General features: G+C 40.3%; 1 protein-coding gene across 6 annotated transcripts; it reads right to left on the reverse strand.

Annotated features, from left to right (window-relative positions):
• Positions 1-669: 669 nt before the first annotated feature.
• Positions 670-22,492, reverse strand: atxn2 (ataxin 2). 6 transcript variants are annotated; one of them, XM_030143468.1, is made up of 26 exons: positions 21,867-22,489; positions 20,353-20,383; positions 19,952-20,011; positions 19,507-19,578; positions 18,315-18,465; positions 17,481-17,495; positions 15,615-15,739; positions 15,331-15,422; positions 14,944-15,132; positions 12,506-12,678; positions 11,856-12,104; positions 10,585-10,770; positions 10,315-10,494; positions 10,071-10,178; positions 9,879-9,949; positions 8,904-9,265; positions 8,746-8,809; positions 7,989-8,135; positions 7,335-7,352; positions 6,668-6,740; positions 5,448-5,641; positions 4,235-4,361; positions 3,930-4,112; positions 3,295-3,503; positions 2,232-2,409; positions 670-1,497 (listed from the first exon to the last, which is right to left on the reverse strand). In XM_030143468.1, exons 1-26 carry the CDS (start codon positions 21,974-21,976, stop codon positions 1,472-1,474), a joined length of 3,393 nt encoding a protein of 1,130 aa, XP_029999328.1. In that variant the 5' UTR covers positions 21,977-22,489; the 3' UTR covers positions 670-1,471. The 6 variants fall into 6 exon arrangements, with proteins under 6 accessions (XP_029999328.1, XP_029999327.1, XP_029999329.1 ...); XM_030143467.1 differs by having other exon boundaries at positions 3,295-3,506; XM_030143469.1 differs by lacking the exon at positions 17,481-17,495 and having other exon boundaries at positions 3,295-3,506; positions 3,921-4,112; positions 21,867-22,492.
• Positions 22,493-22,738: the final 246 nt, after the last annotated feature.

Genomic DNA, 22,738 nt, shown 5'->3' on the forward strand with positions numbered 1-22,738 from the left:
AAAATAATGTAATACAACTTCTTTCACTTAAGTTTTACATTAAAACCCACCTTCCTCAATTTATGAGGTCTGAATGTCTTGCATTATTAAAGGTGTTCTGTAACATAAACCAGAGGAGTTTGTCTCACTCTCCATAAACTAATTTTTGACTTCTCCAGTCCTGGGGTACAGGATTTTAAAACTCCATGATCTTTGCAGGTTTTACAGGAAGATGCCAACATGGATGACAAATCAGAGGATTCAAGACATTTCTGTTGGACAAATTGTAACCTGCAAGACTGGCATTTAATATTCTAGTTCCATGTATTATTATTATTCTATCTACCCTGATGTCTATAACCCTGGTATTAATCTGCAGTTTCTCCTCTGGTGTTAAACCTCAAATAGTGAGAATAATTTTACCTTTACAGTTTAAGGTGGTAATTTCCTACTCACCTTCAGAAATTAAAGATGCAGAACAGTGAATGTTGATCCATCCACAGTGACACATCTTCAAGATCTGCAAATTGTATTTTGTAAAGTGCTTCAGATCATGATGGACACAGTAAACAGTGGGAGCTCCTCCATGTAAAGTCTGTAATAAATCCTGATGTCACAGTGGAAACAGGTCTTTAATCTGGATGTGACCCACATTAGACGCAGCAAAATGAAGACAACCACAGTAAACCGTTCAGTTTTTAAAACTTTTTTATTGTTTTTAAATTTTTTTGCTCATTTTTTAAATTATTTATATTATCTACAAAGTAAAAGTTTTAACTTAAAAGTTACATAAGGGTCAGGTGAGAAGTGGGATCTGATCACCTCAGCCATTAGAATTTCATAAATAACGTTTCTCCTGTCCTCTTGGCTGCCAACATGTTGTTTATTTCACAGGAAGCTTCTCGTCACGTTTCGTTTTTAGTTTGGTTAGAAACCTGTCATGTAGTCTGGAAACAAACGCAGCACATAGCAGCAGCAATAAACAGTAAGATTAATACTGTCTAGAAGTTGGAAGATTTTTTTTTTCATAACAAGGTGCAGACAAAACACAAGTTCCAGTTGAATTATCTTCTTCACTCTCACTGATTAATTTTCTCATTCTCTCGTTCACATCTTTACTTGGCAAGCTGACTCAAGTTGCAATTGGGGAACCCCTGAAACTGTGTATGAGATGTGTGTTGTGTGTTTGTAGATATGTGTGTGTGTGTGTGTGTGTGTGTTTGTGTGAACGGGGCAAAATAGGAGCAGTCTTGTCCGTTAAAACGTTCTAGTTTGTTAAAACATTTCACTGCATCAACCTGTTAACATTCTCTTATTGCCTAGTCTGGGAGGGGGAGGGAGGGGGAGGGGGGGAGAGAAAAGCTGATGTGAAGCATGTTTTGTGAGGATGAGGAGAGAGAGGGCTCTCATTCTCTTCATCGCCTGCTTTATGAAGGCTCTGGTTGAAGAGTGTGACGCAGAGCGGGTCCCTCAGCTCGCTGGCGCCCTCTATCTACAGCTGCTGCTGATGGTGTTGCACTGAGGAGTCCACACAAAATGGGGGAAAGAGTCACGGTTATGTTCACAGAGCGCACGTTAAAATGTTCATCCATTTAATGCCCAAATGTGAACATTCTAATTTACACTGTATATATTATTGTACTTTAGTGGAACAGGGTTTCTGCAGGTTTCATGATGATAAATGTGAAGCTTTTTAAGATCTTTTTAACAAGTTTATTACTACAGTTTATGAGCTGCATCAGGTCCTGTTACACTGGGGATACACTGGTTCTCATGTGAGTCCAGAACAGTACTGAGGCTGGAGTTTGATCTGGAATAAGGTGGAAAAACTGCCCACGTTGTTGGGTGAGTTTATATTTCCTTAAAAGAATCTGGGCAGCTTTAAGCGAACAGCCAAAGTACATCTGCAAAATAGTATCAGGGAGATGGGGTTTCCATGGAACATTTGCACAAGGAGAAAATAGACCTAGTATTAAAAGACTACATCTAAGACAATGAAAACGGCATTTTCGTTCAAACAGGCCATTTTAGAGTGTAGTAGTGTGTAGTTGTAGTGTGTTGTGTACTAGGAGGTGGTAACTTGTTTTCTGTCTTTTGTCTTTAACTTCACATGCAACTAATACCTGTACAACCATTATTTTCTTTCACGAGCAGATGCTTTATGTTGGACTTAAGTTGTGATTATTGGATTTTAGACTTTTTAAGGACCCGCAGAAACCCTGCTGAAATATGCTAGGAAAAAAAAAAGGTACCTTGTGGATGTGCCAGGTAGGAGAAATGTGTGGTGGAGGAAACAGGGATGGGGTTGAGGGCAGTCTGGGGCATGGGAGGCTGCGGACCCCCTGGGGGGCCCTGGGTAGCCATAAGCATCATCGGAGGGTGGGTAGGCGCCGGATGGTGGGATGGCACGATACCAGACTGCATATGGGCCTTGGTGTGACAAAGACAAAGAGAAGAGGTAAAAAGTCAGTTCAGGACCTGAGACACACATCAGTGTCGGCTGTGACCGGAACCACGACTGGGAACAAGCACCAACAAACACAAGAACATTCACTCATTTCTGGAATACGCCATCTTTGTTTTGAAAACTTGAAAAATTCTAGTAACCAATCCTCTGTCAACACTGGTCTATTATCTGCCTCAAATGTGCTGAATGGTACATACTTTAATAAGATGTAATAAAATGACAAAAGTGCTGGTTAGCTGATGTATTTAATGTATATGATGTATGAAATGTTTTTACACACACACACACACACACACACACATATATATATTATTTATATTTATATATATATATATATATATATATATATATATACACACACACACACACACACACACATATACATATATATGTGTGTGTGTGTGTGTGTAAAAACACTTCATACATTTATATATATATATATATATATACAGATATAGATAAAGAGAGCGAGAGAGAATGAGAGAATTGTATAACACCATCCCATACTCGGCTTATCCCTTCTTTTTTATAAATCACTTTTCTCATAAAAACCATTTAAATATGCACTAAAATATGCCTCTGATGCCGCCTCCTCTCTCTGTAGTCCCCAGATGTCCTGAAAACATACTGGTAAACCCCTAATAAATTCTGATTGAACTCTTGTTGCTGTTGTCAAAAGCAGTAACCACTGAACTCAGTGTTATCAACGCCAACCTGTCCCATTCATAAACCGCTACACCTGCTGGAACTGCTCCCAGAGTTCCTCACTCCCACATTTAAATCCACAACAGGAAACAGAGCCAATCAGATTTTTGGCTCAAGCTGCTGTAGAGCAGGTTATGACCTACCTGCTGCACGTGTGCCATGTGGTTAGGATTGTAGCCGTGCTGCACCTGCTGAGGGTGGATGTAGACAGTCTGCTGAGCAGAGGGGAACGAGGCCTGGGGGGACTGAGGGTTGGGCCCTGGGGTCATCGAGGGGGGTGTGGGGGCCAAGGCGGAGTACATCTGCTGCTGTGGGGGCTGGTTGGCCAGGTGGAGGGCTTGGGCTGCTGCGGCTGCTGTAGCACATAGAAACAAACACCAAACATATGATTTCATTTACCCATTAAACCCAAGGGCACATCCTCTAATCTGTTTTAATTGTAATTGTACGGTTTTAACTTCTCTCTTTTCCATTTTTGTAAAGCACTGTGAATTGCCCTGTGTATGAATTGTGCTATACAAATTAATCTGCCTTGGCTCTGAAAAACATCGAACCTGTTTGGGAACAGTCTCCTAAAACCTAAGGGTTGTCTGACAACTCAACACAGCTGTCAACAGTTAGTCCTGGTCTCAAAGGTAAAAACAAGTAAAATGTCACAGCAGGTGTTAAAGATAAAAAAAAAAATACAACCATCAAACCTGGTCTTAAAATGTCCCACATCTGCATCAGTATGAATATTTATGTCCACGAGTCTGAACCTTCAGCCTAACGTACTGACCTGCTGCTGCCTGTGGGTGCTGGACTGGGCTGGCAGCAGGGTGGCTGGGCGGTCCCCCATGCTGAGGCGGACCACCTTGTTGGGCTTGGCCTGTGGGCGTGGCAGAAGGCTGGGGGTGCTGTGGGTGGGGGTGCAAGGTAGCGCTTGGGTGAGGGTACTGCTGGGGCATCGGACCTGCAGACACTGGGAGGACAAAATGGACCCGGAGTTGGAGCAGAGAGACGAGTCGTGCTAAACATGGTCTGTTTTATACGAGCATGGTGTAGCCGCTGCACAGCACAAAAACCAGCCATGTGTTCACATACCATACATGGTGTGTGTCTGCTCTGGGTACTGTGTAGTTGCGGAAGAAACCAGGCTGGGTTGGCCATGTGTGGGCGGAGCCATCATCCTGGCGCTGCCCTGCATTACTGGACTGAACACATGCTGCGCCTGGAGGATGCACAAGGACAGACATGAACAGAGTGTGTGGTTGGAATAAACCAACATTTGTTGATGTGATCTAACCGCTGGGTATCTGAGCGCAGTGCTTTGTGAAGCCAAATGAAAAGTGTCTGTAAAGCAGAGTTATCATAAAACAACAAAGTCTTATTTACATGCAACAGGCCTTGAAACTTTTATTTTTCTGCCATTGTAGAACTGTCCTGACACAAAAATGTAACATCAACAAACAAAGGAGTGCTACAGGAACGATAATGATGATAATTCACAATATGTTTCTGTCTGTAGGGTTTATCTTGTTCACATTCTGCTAAATCACAAAATGTTTTTATGTGTCACTCAATTTTATCCACATTTTTTGATGCTGAACAAATACTTCATCATAATTGTCTTGAAAGTTCTGTCTCTAGTTTTCTGAAACATTCTGCTGCATTCTTGAACATACTGCCCAAAAACATTAAGAAAGTAAAATGTAATTAGTACCAGAAATGATCCATAAAACTCATTTCTTAATGTTGTGCCCTTTTCTTGTCTCCTTTTCTTCCACATGTTCACATTAAATCTGTGAAATTAAATTAACATCAACTTAAGTACGTGCACTGTGGTTTTAATCTCTTTTTCTTTCTTCTGTTGCCTTGTCTGTTTTATAATGTCCATTAAACTGCAATAAAAGTACATTCAATTGCCTTTCCTAATCAATACCTGAGCATTACACCACCCCTACACAACTTCAAGCCGATTTTCTAAACTGTTCTCGTGTTCCTGCGGGTTTCTGTCAGCTTGCTGCGAACAAACGCGTAACTTTTCAGGTGTGAGTGTGGAGTCAGCTCTGCATATCAGCAGTAATGAAACATCGGCATCATGCTGGCGCCGAGTCAAGCTGCTGGACTGAAGGCATCTGTCAGACAAATGGCTGACTGGTTTAACAGCTGGGGGAGCTAAAGGCTGCCAGAACAACCTGCTGGTGGATGCTGGAGTAACTGTCACGGTGACATATTGTTTTTAACACCCCGTGGGTTCAACGCTGCTGAATAAGCTACTTTTGCGGTAGCTCGGATGCGGCTGTGACGGCTTTACCTGGGACTGGTAGTGTGGCATCTGCTGGACCAGAGGCTGACTGGTGAACTGCTGCGGGCTGCAGGTGAAGTACTGGGCAGAGTAGGCGGGGCTCGGTGCTACAATGGGTGGTCCCGCTGCTGTCGCTGGGTGCATCATGGTGGGCGTGCCGGGTGGGTGGTGCTGGTCTGACCTCTGCTGGGGCATGTTGGGTACTGGAGTTCATGTAAAGAGATGCCACAACACAAGGAAAGATGTTCTGTTTAACATCCTTGGATTCTGAATGACAAATACGTGGAAAAGAGAGAGAGGGAAACTGCCTGTGCTGACCTGCATATGACCCTGATTATAATACAACCCCTCCGGTTTTCTAACACCTGTTTTTGGAAACAGTCTGACAGGAAATTCTACCCAACATACTGTTAGTTCAAGGAGACGACAGCTGTCCTGTCATCTCTCATTTAGGAAAGTAAACTATGACAAGTGTTGGCAAGTAGACTACTACATGAACATAGAGTAGTTTAATTTAATATTTGCAGTAGGTTGCTAGTAGTTCTAATAGTTTATTAGATCTACAAATGGTGCTCTACTGGTCAAGGATTTTTAAAGCAGCATTAAAACAGCTAAAACTGTTGGAAAAAGATGCAGGTTGAAGAGTGTTCAAGTCAAAACTGCAGAATTCAGATATTACAAAACTGATCAATAAAAAAGCTCATTATTAGATGGAAGTCAAGTGTGTTTTCTCCCTATCTTTAACTGTAGCCATATTTTGTATACATTTTTAATTGTCTGAAAACTCAGCTAGATTATTCTGCAATTAACTTTTTTGATGGCATGTAACCTTTTTGTATTATATTTTATACCCCATGAATACTGTCAATTTCATATTTTTACAAAGTAGTCTAAGCAGCTTTTTCTCTACTTTTCTCCCTCGGGGTGAGTTACTGTCAGAATAAGTGAGATATTTCCACGTTTATTAGCTTTATGTTGTCAAATGTAGCACATCTGAGAAATTAAGTCTTTATCAGCTCTCCTCTACAGTATACTGTCAGCAGTAACTGATGGTTTGACTGCAGAAAAAAAATTCTAATTTGATTAAATAATGTCACTTCCCTCACCAGATTTATTAACTGTGTTGAGGCAGAAAGAGAAAAACAGCAAGAGGCATATGGAGGCCATATCACAGAAAGAATGAGGTTCACTTTAGAGCGCAAGGAAGCCAAAGAGGTGGTTATTCTCACCTTTACCTGGTCTGTAGGGTTTAGACTGGCTGACCGTCATATGAGATATTGGAACCTGGTACATAGCTGGAGACTGGAGGGAGGAGGGGAATGTGGGTGGTAAATAAAGAAATATTATTTTCAGATTATCAGGGGATTTCAGCATCATGTATACAGCAATGAAAATTAGCCCTAAACTTAAAGCAGCCAAGTAGCTTATTTGCATGGAAATAGTCACTGATAATTGAGCCTTGAACAGCTATTTTGGTAGTTAACCCCTACCAAACAAAAGGATCTGAGCATGTGAAACTGCAAACTATCTCTTACCTGGGACCACATGCATACTTATTGCTTGTATATAATTATGCAGAGAAGGTGTTTAACAGCTAAGACTACAACCCACATACTGGTTGTCAATTTCAGTCTGTTATGTCTTAAATATATACATCCATGCATTTCTAATACAAACAATAGCTTAGAGTTAATTGTATGATAAACTGAGGAATTCAGTAAAAATTACAACAAGTTCGTCTGTGATGGGTTTAAAATGAATTGCAATAAGAAGTTGGCAAACCAACATCTGATGGCATTAATTCAACAAGCAAGCAAAACATCTCAGTACTGATTGGGCTCAGAAAAAATGAAAAGGTTAAAAAAAAAAATAGAAATCTTAGAAAAATTCACAAACCTTCCATATTATGCTTTTCTAATGGAGCGAGAGAGGAGGAGGAGGAGGAGGGGGAGAAAAGGAAAAAAGAACCACTCTTTAGTTGTTCACCAAGGTATTTTTCTTTTACACGTGTCTGATGTTGGATCACCAAGTATTTCTTAAAGCAACACAAGAAAATGTAGATTTACTGCAAAAATAACTTAGCTGAATTATGATACTGCTCAGGAAATGCCCATATGCTTTCAGAGTGATTAAAAAATGTTATTTTTACATCCTAACATGCATACAGACTTGATAATCTAACCAATCCTTTAAACATTCATTCCAAACCAGGAAAATATTACCATCATTCAACTAAAGTAATTCAGGCAAAAAAAAAAAAAACACAGTGTGGCAGAAGTGACAGAGATCAAAGTCGGCATTACAGATAGATATAAAAACAAAGGCATGTGCACAGGTACGATCTTATCTAAAACATATTAAGATCAGAAACAGACAAGAATGGTGGCATGCATCAAAGCTCAGAAAGAGAACGTGAACAGACATGTTAGGAGGAGACCCCTATGAACTTAATGTGACTTAATGATGTGAAGAGTGATCTTTACTGTTAGTACAAACACATCTGTCTCCATACTTCATTTCATCATGCCTATAAGCAGATCCATGCCTCACCTGCACTCCAGGACTGACTGGTGTGAGGGGGTACATCTGGGGGAAGCAGACCGTCTGGCCGTACACAGCTGGGGGCTGCTGGACCACGATGGAAGGGCTGGGCTGACCCTGGGGCCGAGGGGGTGTGGGGGTATTGGCTGGTTTGGGCTGATGGAGAAGCACAGAAACCAAAATGAAGAAAATGAAGATTAATAGCAGGGCTAAAACAAAACAGGACTTCAATGAACTTTATTTCAATAATGATGATGAGCTTCAGGCATTTTACTGAATATGGATATGTCTATTCAGCACATTGGCACAATGTACTAAATGCAGTAAAAACAACACTCTGCTAACAGTCTTTACTGCATTTGGTCTCATTTACAGACATGCTGAATCTATCCTGCTTCTATACGTGTTGGAGTTTGGCACACAGACAGAAACAGGAATACATTCAGCATACCCTGTCAAATCTAACATCGCCATCATTTTGAAAGTGCGTGGACACCAACAGACCAAATGTTTCATTCAACTACAGAACTCCAAACTCAAATGCAGTTAAACATTGTTTATAACTGGAATGTTTATATTTTACATTTTTTTCTTCCAGTGTTTAAATACATAGTGCGCTGTAACTAAGAGGATGAACATACTTGCCCATGTTAATATTGTAAAGTTTAGATGATGAACCCTACCTCTTCAGTTAGTTTATATCATTCAGTAGTTTTTATTCATGTTACTTCCATTAGTTTGTGTGACAGCAGCAGAGCATACTGACCTGTGTATTAAACCTGGGTTTGAACTCATTGGCATTTGGGTTCAGGGTTGATTTTCTCACTTGACTGCAGAAGGAGATAAAAACAAAGAGCAGTTACTCAGAGGATTCAACATCACAGTCAAGTTCCCCCTCACCCCCGTGCTGCCCCCTCCACTCACTCTTGCACGGCCTCTTTTTTCTCCTCTTTTTCTTCATGTTTGGGTCCACTGAATGTGGATGTAGCTGTTGTCTGAACTCCCTGTGATGTCACATCGAGCCCCGCCCTCTTCAGGTCAGGGGCTGAGGGAGATGGGGACAGTGCAGCAGGGCTGCCAGGCTTACTGGTGTTTGTGTTGGCGGATGGAGCAGAGGCACCTCCGGGAGTACTGGAAGAAATCACTACCACACCCTCCTCTGTGCCTTCCCGTCCCATTGATGAGGCTTTGTCCAAGGGGAGGTCTTTAGGCTTGTCTGTTGAGTCTCTGGGGGGCTTGGTCATCATCTGGTCAAAAGCAGGATCTGAGTTTGAACTAGACTGCAACTGGAAGAATGATGGGAAAAGTAAGAGTTAGAGGAGGCAAATCAACTCTGGTAAACATCAGTAGCACAATAGGGTTGGTATACAGCTCTGCAAAAAACAAACAAACAAAAAAAAAAACAGTCTAAATTTCCAGACCTGAACCTCATTGAAAACCTCTGGAATGTGATCAATAGGAAGATAGATGGTCATAAGCCATCATACAAAGCTGACCTGCTACTCCTGTAGTTGCATAAAGCACCTATCAACAATACAACAGACTTGTGGAGAGCATGCCAAGACGCATGAATGATGGAACTGAAAGTCAGCAATATTCTGCCAAATATGGATTCCTGGACTTGTTTCAAGTTAAAACATTTGTACTTTGTCTAAAAGTAAAATGATAAATTTGTTTGCATCATATTACTTGAGGTCTGAAAAGACTGACTGTTCTGCCATTTTGACCAGTTGACATTTCTTGGAGTTGTAGAGACATATTCTTAGTCATTTGTGTGATAAACAAAGATGGTAATTTTACTAAACAGATTCCTTTAAACAGTAAACCCAGTGGTCTCTTGATTTTTGTCAGAGCTGTAATATAAAAAAGGGCAAATGAAATGATGTGAATGATACTTACCCTAAAATCTACACTAAATTTCTTTAAATTATCTATTTGTTTTCTGTGGTCTGGTGCCATAGAAGGAGGTCCTGAAAACAAAACAGATAGAGGTGTGATTGTCTTTAGTATTTCAGAGACAAATCTTCACAATGAGGGTAAAGCATAGCATAAATTTAAAGAAAAAACACTGCTCTGAAGTGAATATTGTACCTTTACAGACTGGTCTGGTAATACTAGGTGAGCTATCCAAGGGTTTGATGTTCTCCTTGTTGGCTGTAGGGGATGTTTGTCTTGTCTCCTGGACACGACACTCTTTTGCTTTACAGAACAGAGTAATATTATCTTAACTTCAGGCAAAAAAACAGACTTGTATTTATGCTTCTGAAAGCGATTGATCATATATAAATGTCAAACAACATCATATTTTCTTTCTGTTGGTTTATTTCAAGCATACCATCTCCTGAAGGAGAGGCAACCACGTTAGGGGCGGGGCTAGCAGCAGTTGGGGAGGAAGCTGATGATGGTGTACCAGCGGTTTCTGCAGGAGCTGTTCCTGTCTGAGGGGATGGGAGTGAGGAGGAGCCAGGGGAGGCGCCACCCATGCTGTTCTGTCGAGGTGAGCGGGGCCTGTGAGCTGAATAGAGGGGAAAGGGGAGTGGAATTAGAAGGATCAGAAAATAAAAGTCAAAGGTGAAAAAACAGAACATAAAGTGCAAACCTCTACCTCCGCTGACCACTGAAGACCAGGTCCCTCCAGATGAGCTGCTTCTGGTTGGTGGAGGAACAGGGACCTCTCCAGGAGCATTATGGGAAATCAGGTCCACACCTGGCGGGACTCCAGCAGTCCGGCAGGGTGGCACTCTATGAGCACGAGGTGTCCGCTGGGATTTTGGAGACATCCTAGGTGGCCCTGCAGATAATCAAAAGAGAACTTCATAAAGATCAAGAAAATGACATAAACACACTGAGCAGCCTGTGTCACCTCTAATCTTACAGTATAGAATTTTCTTTTTAAACTCCTGTCACAAAACACAAAAATCACCAGAGTGATGACATCTTAAACTGATGTTTAAATATCACAGAATCCACTGATGTTATTTAGTTTCATGCATGTTAGTAAAGAAGCTGCTCATCAACCTGCAAAGTGATTCAGCACCACACAACACTTCAAACCAAAACCAAGTGCATAAGAAAGATGAGAAATAGGGAAACAAAGAAAGGGAGTAAGAATTCAAGATCCACTGTTTAGCAGAAGAGTGTATGCCCACTATTTAAGCTTATTTATCAATTACATCTGGTTACCTGGAACTAGGGTAAAATATGACTTGTACATTATTTACCCATCATAGATATAAGTATAAGCTTAAGTGTAATATTTGCATTTCAGATTACAGTTCATAACATTAAAATAAAAACTGAGCGAGTTACTATCCAGCCAATAGATTAGGACAAAATAAGTAATATGTCGTTCTTACTTTCTCTTTTAAAAAGTACAATCATCCTTTTATTCACTTGCCTGTACTTCATTCATGTCTTGATACAGTTCTGAATATTTCTAAGGTTCTTTTTAGATTCAAAGTTCAGTTTCAAACAGCAACAAAAACTTTTTGTGCATCTTAGATTTAATGCCAGTCTTTCTATATGAGTTGGTGTTGTCAGTGGCATAACTCTTGCTAAACAGAAAGCACAGCATAAACCACGGTGCTCCCACATGCCAAGGTAAAGATGCCTGAAGCACTGACCAAGGATCAAGCTTCATGTTTCCATTTGTACGGAAACCGCAAAACTGATCTCAAGTCAGTCTAAAGAGGCAACGTCACCTTATTCTTTGTTCCACACTAGACCTGGGCAAATCTATTTTTGAAATAATTTTTTCTTTCTTTGTCTATCAAAATACTTTCAACAAAGTGTGTTGTTTGGAGTATGTATAATTTTCAATCTTCACTCAGTCTATCCATGCCTTTGCCCAGGTCTACTCCACACTGATGTGGGTACCTTCTGAAGACATGCGTTTGGGCAGAGTGGAGGCTGGCGACGTAGGCCCATGGTGGGGAAAGGAAGATGAGGAGGAGGGATAAGAAGGGTGGGATGAATGAGAGGAAGGCCTGGAAGGTCGGGAGGGAGGTCTGGAGGGCGGCCTGGTAGGCGTGCTCGCCCGAGGAGGTAAGGAGGAGGGGCCAGACTGGTAACGAGAGGGGGGGCGGGAGGAAGGAGACGGACAGGGTGAGGGCCAATGGGATGAACCTAAAAGAGGGAAGGACAAATGAACAAGGGTGACAAGCAGCAGATGACAACAAACTGAAGCAGGGGAAAACAAAAGTTACACAAATACAGAAAGAACAGAGATAAACATGAGAAAGAATGCTTAGGTATAAGTAACATGGCTTAACTGATGTAAGAAATGTATAATAAATGCATAAACTTATAGCAACAACTCACACAAACATCCAAAAGAAACTAAGCCAAGACCACCATGAGCTTTACAGCAGTTAAACAGGAGAAGATAAAAAGTGAAAAATGTATGTTTTTCAATGATCACTGGTCAGAAAGGCCAGCTCCTGACACTGTGCTGAGACACCATATCTGTTTGTGAATTGAATAGTAAGTTTGATAAAGGAAGCTGAAAAACATTGTATTATCCATACCTCCATTTACGACCCTCTGGTCGGCCCCAGAGCTGGGGCTGTAGTCATGAGATCCTGGTCGAGGAGTTGAGGGTCCACCTGAACTCTGAGCCAGACGGGGAGAATTTTGGCGACCCGGTCCCCATGACATGGCCTCTCTGTTTCTCTGACCAGGGGGAATGTACTTATTCTCTCTGCATAAATGTCCATAACACACACGCACACACAAAAACAGAGGCAAACACTTAAGTCAATTACATACAAGACAAGAGTAAAAATAAAGAAGGGTGGATGGTAGAATTAATTGTACACTCTTATTGCATTACACAAAGTACTTCTCATCAGCCAGAATGAGCATGTTTTCTTTAATTACAAAGCAAGTATTTGCTCAGAAAACATCTGTTGTCTATGCAATGATTTCTTCTGGAACTAGTCTTCCTTCAGGGCTTCAATAGGCCTCAAAAGCCTGTGCCTTTCCTTTGCAAACTCATGCACACCATCTGTAACCATTGTAGAGACAGTGGACTCTCAACTTTTCAATTAAATGCAAGTGTCCTTCCAATAATTATGGTGAAATGTTTCTGGACATCTTAATATACAGATAAATAAATGTTTACTGGAACATACAACATCGTTGTATATTGCTGCATTCCTAAAATAACTACGTTATTTTTTATCAAATACTTAGTTTCTGATTACGTTTTTTTGTATTTCCTGAAAAATTAAAAAATGACTTATGATCAATATCATCACCTTCCCTAAATAATTGCCTATTTTTATCTTAGTGAAATGTTAAGCACTAGAAATGCTGTCACAAGTACTCAACTAACCACTTCACTGTAAGTGCCAGACCCACCATGCATAATTCACATTTTCACTTATCAGCCCAGGAGAACAAGAAGTTTGTTTTTCTTCCCCCATGAGATCAGATTGGGTTAGTTTATGTCAAAGGTTACAGGACAACAGACAATGCAAGTAGCTGAAATAGTTTTGATAGCCCATATTGTGATAGAACATTTTAAGACTTATAGGGTTTCCTAAGGAATTAAGTTTAGAAACAAGACACATACTTTGACCTGCATGGAGCAATGGTGTTCTTGAAGTTGGATGAACCTGCTTGATATGAGTTTCCTTTGGTAGTCAGTTTCCATCCTTGAGGACAATCCCGTGTTTGTTTTTGAGATATCCAAATTAATTCTGATATGTTCTTTTTAAGTTCTTTACCGTCAATGTCAGTTATGCTTCTCTCAGCCATTTTTCCTGCTGCATATGCATGTGTGTCCCCTGTTGTTATATCTGAGAGGAAGCCAGTCACACAAGTCTCTATTTAACCCCCACCCCTTTTACCTTGGGACATTAATATGATTATAAAGAAGTGTATTCTGCGTAGACAGCGTCTGTGAGACCCTCTGACCATAGTCACATGTCTACCTGTATGGATTTGCATTGTCATGCTACTAAAGGCGAGGCTCCTTCTCACAAAAGCTCTACTGACAAACTCTTTAATTAATGCAAAGTAGGTTGTTACAACACAAAGAGGCAGACACAGTTTGTATACAGGCACATTAAAGACGGATAGGCCTGTCAAGATAATGATGTTTTAGTTGATGATTAACTGTCCCACATATAACTGTGATTAACAATTTGGCATCAGTTCATTTCACGCATCTAGTATAGCATAAACAATAGTTTATTTATACATGAACAGTAGATCTATTAAGAATTTCTATTTGCATTTGAAACATTGTGAACAAAATGGCACATGGTAGATTTGGAATAAATTATTTCGACGTATAAAGAAATTACTTTTAATAATGAATAACAATAGAGGTCAAATCTTAGACAGTGGAAAATGACATTTCTCTTAGTTTCATCATCATTCAGTTTCATCCAGCTGATTTTACACAGCTGAATGAGGGCAATTATCACAAATACACAAAATAATTGCAGTTAGCTTAAAAAATTGCAGGAAAGGTTATTTTGTAATCACTGTGATAGGCCTACTAATAAAGAGATAAAATAAAGAGAAAAATAAAACAAGAACACTTTGATCCATAAGTAGGTATGAAATATTAAAATAACTTTCTACTACACAGTCTACAGTGAAAATAACACACACCCACATGATGAGTAATTTTTGATAGTGTTCGATAAAATAAACCAAAGGAGTCTTTAAATGTTTAATTAATTTTTAACAGTAAAGCATGACTAGTATCCATACAAACACTTCCTGAGAGCAGGAGGTTTTAACTCCACTCCACTGTGCATCCACAAACATTGAAAATATTTACACATACTGATTAAATCCCATAGCAAGACTGCAAATGTCGCCTTCTTCTGTTGTGCTGCAGATCAACCCATTTAAGTTTTATAGGCAGAGTTTGCTTATCAGCATCTACAATTACATCACTGCAATGTACGCTCAAACAAAACAGTTTATCTGTGGGCTCTGATCTCACCTGCTTAGTGTGTGACTCTCCCTGTCCCCTCGTACCACAGCGGTGTATTTCTCCTCCTCAGATCGGTCGTCATTTTCCAGCGCCACCCGGGCCTTGTATGTGGCACTGGCCTCAATCTCCTCTGCTAGTTGCGCAGCCCGTGCTTCCCTCTTGAGGAACTCTTCCGAGTTGTCCCGCTCCAGGGGCACCCTGGAAGCAAGCTCAAGTCAGAAAAGGGCAGCAGAGTGATGCAGTAACAAGGGAATATAAATCATATTGAAAAATGCAACAAAAAACTAAACATTCATATTGTAATATATGTTATATGTACAACAGATATGTTTTTTTGGAGCAACATTTGTCAAAAAATGAACAGAGACGACAATAGTTGTATATATTATCACTTACGTATATGTAGACAGGCTGCTGTCGTATGTAGACAAGACTCCGTACTTCTCCTCATTGTACTTGAACATGTCATTGGGATCCCACCCGTTTGACTAATATGAAAGCAGAAAGAAAGAGACCTTTTTACTAAAAGTCTAAAAAAATATCAGCACAGTGGATCAGATGACACAAACTCTGTTTACTTCTTTCGTTGTTGCATGTGGGTCTCTGGAAAATCTACAGTTTGTATTTTCAAGCACTGCCTCAGTATATATTGTGTATATGTGTGATGTCTGGTTTCCTACCACATCTGTATCCAGAGACTCAAGGCTGTCTGAGTTGTGGGTCTCTCCTCCATCCCATGGCTCCAGATCTTTCTCTTTATGCTCACCATTGATCCGGCCACTCACTGCTGAATCTGTGAAGTTGTCTGTTACATACAGAAAGAATACTGATTTATGAACAGCAGAAACACCAGCATACATACAAACACACAGACAGAAGCTCATGACGGTAAACAATCACATGGCTGCATTCTCACTGCAAATGCGGAGAAGCGCTCATGCCTCAAGAGCTTCTGCCATAAACTTGTACAGCAAAAGTCTGGATGGAGGTAGGAGTGGTACACCAGGCACACACAGACTCACAACCAGACATGGGTCCAACTGGATAGGGGGAAAAAATCCTTCCAAAAAATGTTCAGCTATTGCTTGAGCTGGCCTTGGTAAAGCCAAGCAGAGAGGGCTTATGAGAGTCTAAAGCAGAACAGCATAGTGGAGTAAGTGGGGAGTTTATTTTTCAGCTCGTTAAAAAATACTAATATGTAATATGACAGATTTATGTGATAAAGTACAAAATCATTTTAGCTGACTACATTAATTAAACAGTAACTACTGGTATCACTCTGTATCTACAATATCTTTTCCCCACTTCATATATTAGGATCACAATAGCAGCACTGTACAGATAACACTCAAAATACAAATCACCCTGCACTTGAGGCTGAGAACAGTCTGCACTTTCAGGACATATTTTGGTCAATTTAAAAGCCACTGACAGGCATGCTCAAAGAAAACCCCCAATTATGTTTGAAAGGAAACCTAATCTCCCGTCAGCCCCAGTCTGCTCTCACCTGTCCAGATATACTGCCAATGGACTATGTGCATAAAGCATATCAGCCACCTGCAGCTGCTGTTTCAACTCATCCCACCATACAGGCTACACTGAAGCAAAGCTGAGTTCAAAAATGCTACCCTAACAATAGCTGGCCTGAAACGTGGTAGCAGCACCAGTTGGCATGTTTTATGCACACCGTCCATCACAAGCATTATTCATGAAATTAAAGAACACTGACAAATCAAATGTGGGCATACGGAAAGGGTAAGCAAACATGCATTTAGACTGCAGTCAACCCCATGAACTCAAAGCACCTCAAACTAAATCCTAACGTAACATGATTTTTATGCTGCTTTGTGTGACATGGATTTGTGGTCTGTTGCTTTCAATGGAGCCACACACAAAATGCTGATAACTCTCAAGTGCCGAATTTAAAAGATGTATTATAAGATAATACTGAGATCATAACAATCCTTTCCTTTCTCATCCATGAGTCAGTGAGGGGGAGCATATTATGTACAGAAAAATGTATCTGTCCCTAAACTGTATTAAAATAGCTGAATACAATTCATAACAGCCTACCGGACAGGAAAAACTAGTAGCTTAAAACTGATTTGTACTTGCAGGTAGATTAATTAGTGACAAATATCGAGGACACTGCAGTAGGTGCTGGTAGCTGTGTATTTCTCACATATCCTCACTTTTCAGTCTGTTCAAATCACTGAAGCAAAAAATTAAAAAGTATGTGATATGGCAACAGGCTGATCTTCCACTGAAAGCAACATCAAGTCTAAAAGAGAACAAAAGAAGGTAAAATGATGACGTGAGACTGATCTTTAGAAATTTGGTTCTTATTTTTTAGGCTATTAAATGCAATGCAATACAATGTTCATATTTAGTTATCGAACAGAATAAAGATAACAATAACAGACACCAACAGACAGGGCCCAAACCAGTGAGACTTTCAGTGTTTACTGCCTTTTTTAAGGTTCTCAAAACCCTAATGTTTGACTGCATATGGAGGTGTGCGAGAGGAGAAAACAGCCATATATTACCTGTGTCAGAAGAGACTAGACCACAGGAAAGGAAAGACAGACAGATGACAGAGAGTCAGAAGATGGACCGAGATACAGAATGACTGGCTGGTGCATACACCGACAGCAGAATTCACACACAACATTTTTATGGTATGGATTAAATTAGTGCCACATAAAAAAACATATTGTTTACAACAACTTGGGTCTGATTCAATCATTTTAATCAAAACATGGAAATACTGCATCAACACATAAACATGTTGATAAAAACACAAATTAACCCTCAAAATTTGCATATCACCTACATCTTTTTCTGTGAATCCCCCAAAGTCCAGTTTAATAACACAATACTGTCACAAGTGGCACCAACACACTACCATCTCTTGAAATCATACAGTAAAATTAATACTTTATCACCGGTTCTTTTTCAGAAAATAAAACCCTCCTACATGGTCCATTACTGTTCAAAGGAGAACTGTATGGGTCAAGATTAGTTAGATGAAGAAGACTCATTCAGCCTTTATTGAGTGTCCTTGCTGAGCCAGGGCAACCTTTGGACCAATCAATAGACCACATTAGTCTTCAATGACTGGCCACTCAGAATAGACACACAAGATTTAACTCATAGCAGAGGCTCTGCGACATCACACTAGTGAATCCAGACTGAAAAGGATCAATAAGTTGTGTATATGCGCTGATGGGCATTCAATCTTGCATGTTTTATTTTGTAGGCTATGAATGCAAAGTGACAAATTCATCAAGTTGCATGATGTTTTTTAAAGGTGTATCAACACTTTTGTTTATGAACATAGTTATACTGCAGTAAGCAATAACAAATGTTAGCCTCAGTACCTTTCCTGGCAAAATTCAAGTCCACATCTTTGAAGGTCACCACTACGACATCCGAGGCCTTGAAAATGATGCTCTCCACAATATCCTCTTTCCTAGGGCCTATGCTTGGCTCAGGGCTCTTTCTGTGGGCTGCATCCAGTACTAGGTCACACTAAAAGAAGAAGTTGCATTATGTGACATTAGAAAATGATTTCATTTGTACAGAAATAATATGGTGATTCATTTTTAATCACATACAACATGAGATGGGTTTACTGAGAAGCACATTTAACCCATAAAAAGGACCCAATTAATTCCACTCATCAACTGTGGTTGATAAATGGGATATGAACTCTGATCTCAGAATGGCACATCAACATGCCTGCCTACTCAACACAACACTCAGGAGACTATTTGGCTAACTCAATTAAAGCACATGAGAAATACTGTTTGAATGATATGATAGGATTATGTTTGCTAATTTAATGCCAACCATGCTAGATAGCAGGGGCAGAGGGTAAACTGTAATTTATTCACAACAATAAGTTATGCTACAACTAATAAGATACTATTTAAACTTGCAAACCAACTGCAACCAAGCAAAATATTGTGGAACAAGAGATAGCGCACTGAGAAACAGTGAATAAGTCTATGTGAAAACATTTGTTTGTCCAGCTTGCGTGCAATGTGGCAATAAAGCCAAATGTGACAATTTGTTTTGGTCTTAAAGCAGATCTGTGTGGATGTGCGAGCGCACCAATTTCCATTTCTTTCAGAGTATGTCAGCCTTTTTTAAAGTTCAGTCACCGGAAATGACAAAAGTGGTAGGTGATATAAGTAATAAATATTAGCCTTTTAATACTAAAACAGGGGATAATGTATGTCTAAAAAAAAGCTAAAGATTAAAAACTGCTGCCATCACTCAGATTTAGCCATTCATTTGTGTAGAATGAAATTTCCCCACAGGAAGAAGATAGAGGAATACTTTAACCTAAAAGGGAAGATGAAGGCTTACATACCTCCCTTCCATATAAGGAAAGATGGAAAGTGCAAGCTTTGTCTACGCCACCTCAGGGGTGAAGCTGCCGTCGAATGCTGGCTAGGCACTATCTTCCCAGCACAGTGTTAATGATCAGTGCTTTTACTGAGGAAATTACAGACCTAGTTCCACATTAGTACCTACAAGGAACACCGTACTGTGAGTGATCCTTACCTCTGGACCATATGTCTTAAACACTCCTTCATAGACTGCTCCGTTTTTCACTTTCAGCTCACACTTGGTCCCCTATAAATAAATAGGCAGGCCTATCATTATTCACTGTATGCAACACTCACTCATACACTACAGAGTCAATGTCAATTTACACATTCAGAAAGCCATCTGTGGTGAAATGGACAAAAGATTGATCAATCTCAGCCTATTTGTGCACCAGCTGTCTCTACAAATCACACAGGCTTTGTTTATTGCAGAGTAGACATTTTGAAGAAACAGCATGTGGTGAAAAGACAGGCTGCAGTACAAACTGCTGTTACTCATTTCTTTACAGTAAGCATTATTCACAAGTGTTCTGAAAATATTCTTGTGCATTTCCTCTCATTGTAAGTTTCAATAAACATCAGCACATGATCTCAAAAAACAAGACACATAGTAAACATACCACCACTGAGGTCAAGACATGGACCATCCTCATATTTGCATATACACCATTGAAAATGACCTGAGGGAGAGAAAAACAAAGTTAACTTCAATATTTCCTCATTTGCAAAAAACACCTGTATATGTTCCATTTATCCAATTGTAATGCCCAACAAAAAGAAAACAATATCCAAATAGTGGGTATTACAGCTTTTTTTGAGGTCTACTTTGTGCACATTTTAACCTAAATCGCATAGCTCAGAGACACTAAACTCTATTTCTTTGCTAAGAATCAATAATAAAGAGACATCAATCCAATTTTTGTCTCAAATAGGTATGTCCCGCTTTGAAAAAATACAACATTCAGCATCTGCCCCTCTTATGCTGCCTAAAAAGAGTTATTTGTTCAATGTGCATACTTACTGCTGAGGGACCTTTGCCACTGTGTCTCCCCCTGTGAGAAAAAACAGCACTGTTGCAATAATCATCATCTGCACTATGGTTATTGACACAATGCGCTCTCTAAAAGGAGCAACTTTAAGACTGAAAAAATAAAAACCTCAGGAACTGGTCACAAATCTCTACCTTACACAGCCCAAGCCAACAGTCAAGAACACAATTGCCACAAACATACAATTTAACCAAGTTGGAAATATTATTTTTCTATATCTGAGAATGCAGCTCCTTTTTTTAATTACTGGATGAAGATATTTTGTTTCTTGGAAGTATGTCCAATGGGCTGTCAGCCAAACACTCCATAGCCTACATTTTCCCAAGCATGTCCTAAAATGCACCTTGTTCAGCAGCTGGCACGCAGCCAGGCATTTATATCTGATTCAGTGTATGCATGTATGCCCACTTTCCCTACAATTTACCCGCTGTAGTGCAGGTACAATAGCCTTATTTGAGGTCTTTGCCCAAACTCGGTTCCTCAACAATAACCTCAAACCTACAAAATTCATTACAAAATGCAAGAGGTAGGTTTATGCATTAATGTGTACATAAGCTTATTTTATAGCATCCTCACCAGGCCCCGCTGGATCAAATCTACGCAATGAATGGGACGCACTGTCCTAGTGACCGTTGAATGAAAGCCTTACCATAACTAACAACAAATTCACCATACGCATGCAGCTCCCTGAACCGGCACTATGTGTGTACTTTATTTTAGGAGTACATGTAAAGAAATGTCATGCTTCAAGGACACTATTTCACACGAGCAGCAACGTCAAGGTTGAAAGCCTGTCGGTCTAATTCCCCCTTCTCCTCCTCCTAGCCCCGTCTCCACACCCACCCCTTTCTTTCGGGCGCCCACACGTTTTATATCAATTCCTGGTAAACCCGCTGCAGCAGTGTTGCGGTAACATGACAGTCTAATAAAACTATCGAAACGCCGCTGTTTCATCGCAGTGTATTAGGATGGGCCAGGACGTGTACAATTAGCTAGCAGTTACACTGAACGAGGCAAGTGCACTGAATAACAAGCATGGGCTGTCAAACGGCTAATTAACGCTAGCTAAATTGACTTCAGGCAGATAGTAAACTGATATCAGTAACTTGGCAAGCAACCTAACTGTCACACACGTGAGAATGGGTTTGCCCGTGTAAACATGTAAAATACATGGTCAGTGATCTCATGCATATTTTATTTAACATGCAAAATGAATACTACTGCGCGTAAGTTATAACAATATTGGAGCAAGCAGACAGGCCTCGCTAGCCAACCAAACTGCATAACGTTACGCTAGGTGACCAACACGTCGCAAGGCCCAAATAACGTTCACAAACACGTACTAGTTTTGGACCACTTCACGGGGATGTCATCTCTTACAACAGTCACTGTTGGGGACGACAGGGTCCAAGTTCCAGATACTAGTCATAATACGCCCCACTGCTGTGTTACTATTTTGCTAATTTATTGTATAAATTTCACAGACCTGCCCAGATTCTGTCTTCCCCCGCCGCTTCCTCCGGCACCGGAGGCGGCTGCACCAGCGGTGTTGCCACCGCCGGGCTTGCTGCGATTTCCACCGGCCTTCATTGACATGGTGATCCCATAAAAGAAAGTGTCTTAAACAACCAGCTCCACGCCGCAATTACTTGACAATAAGACAGTCTGTGGTTGTGTGACAGCTCGCTAACGTAGCGATCTTAAGATCTGACTTGCTAGCAAGCTAATGTCAACGTGCCTCTTGAGGAAGATGCTATGCTAAGAGGCTAGCTGGCTAATAGTTGCTAGCTAAATTAGCAATCTGTACAATTCCTATTAAAACAGAAAAAAATATATTTAAAAAAAGACAACAAGCGCCAATCACTCTTTCAAAATAAACATGGGTTTTACACCTCTTGTCAATCTGTTATGTAATGCTAACAAAAACTATATCTTATCTTAAATTGGGTTTGTAGCTATCTCGGGCTCTTTCCGTTGCTAACAGCGAAAAGACCAAAACAGTCTGAAAGGGGACAAAAAACAGCGGAGGGATATAGTACAGGCGTAACAGCACAAATCATCAAACTAAGCATTGTTGCGCAGTATTTTGATAACTATCCACCTGCCAAAGCAATAACTGTATTTATATTTTACATACGCCACACAGTGAAAAGAAGACTTATGCCTTTATTTTATGTATGTACATGTACACCACGGCACTACTTTCAGGAAGTCACTGAATCCTCAATGGCTGTTTTGTGGCATCCACGTGAGCCGGTGAACACACACGGACAACACGCAGACTACACTAATACATTTTGGCTGTGTGTGACCTGTGTACTGACAACAATTACAAATGGGACACTAATCTGCAGTATT

Source organism: Sphaeramia orbicularis, chromosome 9 (assembly GCF_902148855.1).
Source record: "Sphaeramia orbicularis chromosome 9, fSphaOr1.1, whole genome shotgun sequence".
NCBI lineage: Eukaryota > Metazoa > Chordata > Actinopteri > Kurtiformes > Apogonidae > Sphaeramia > Sphaeramia orbicularis.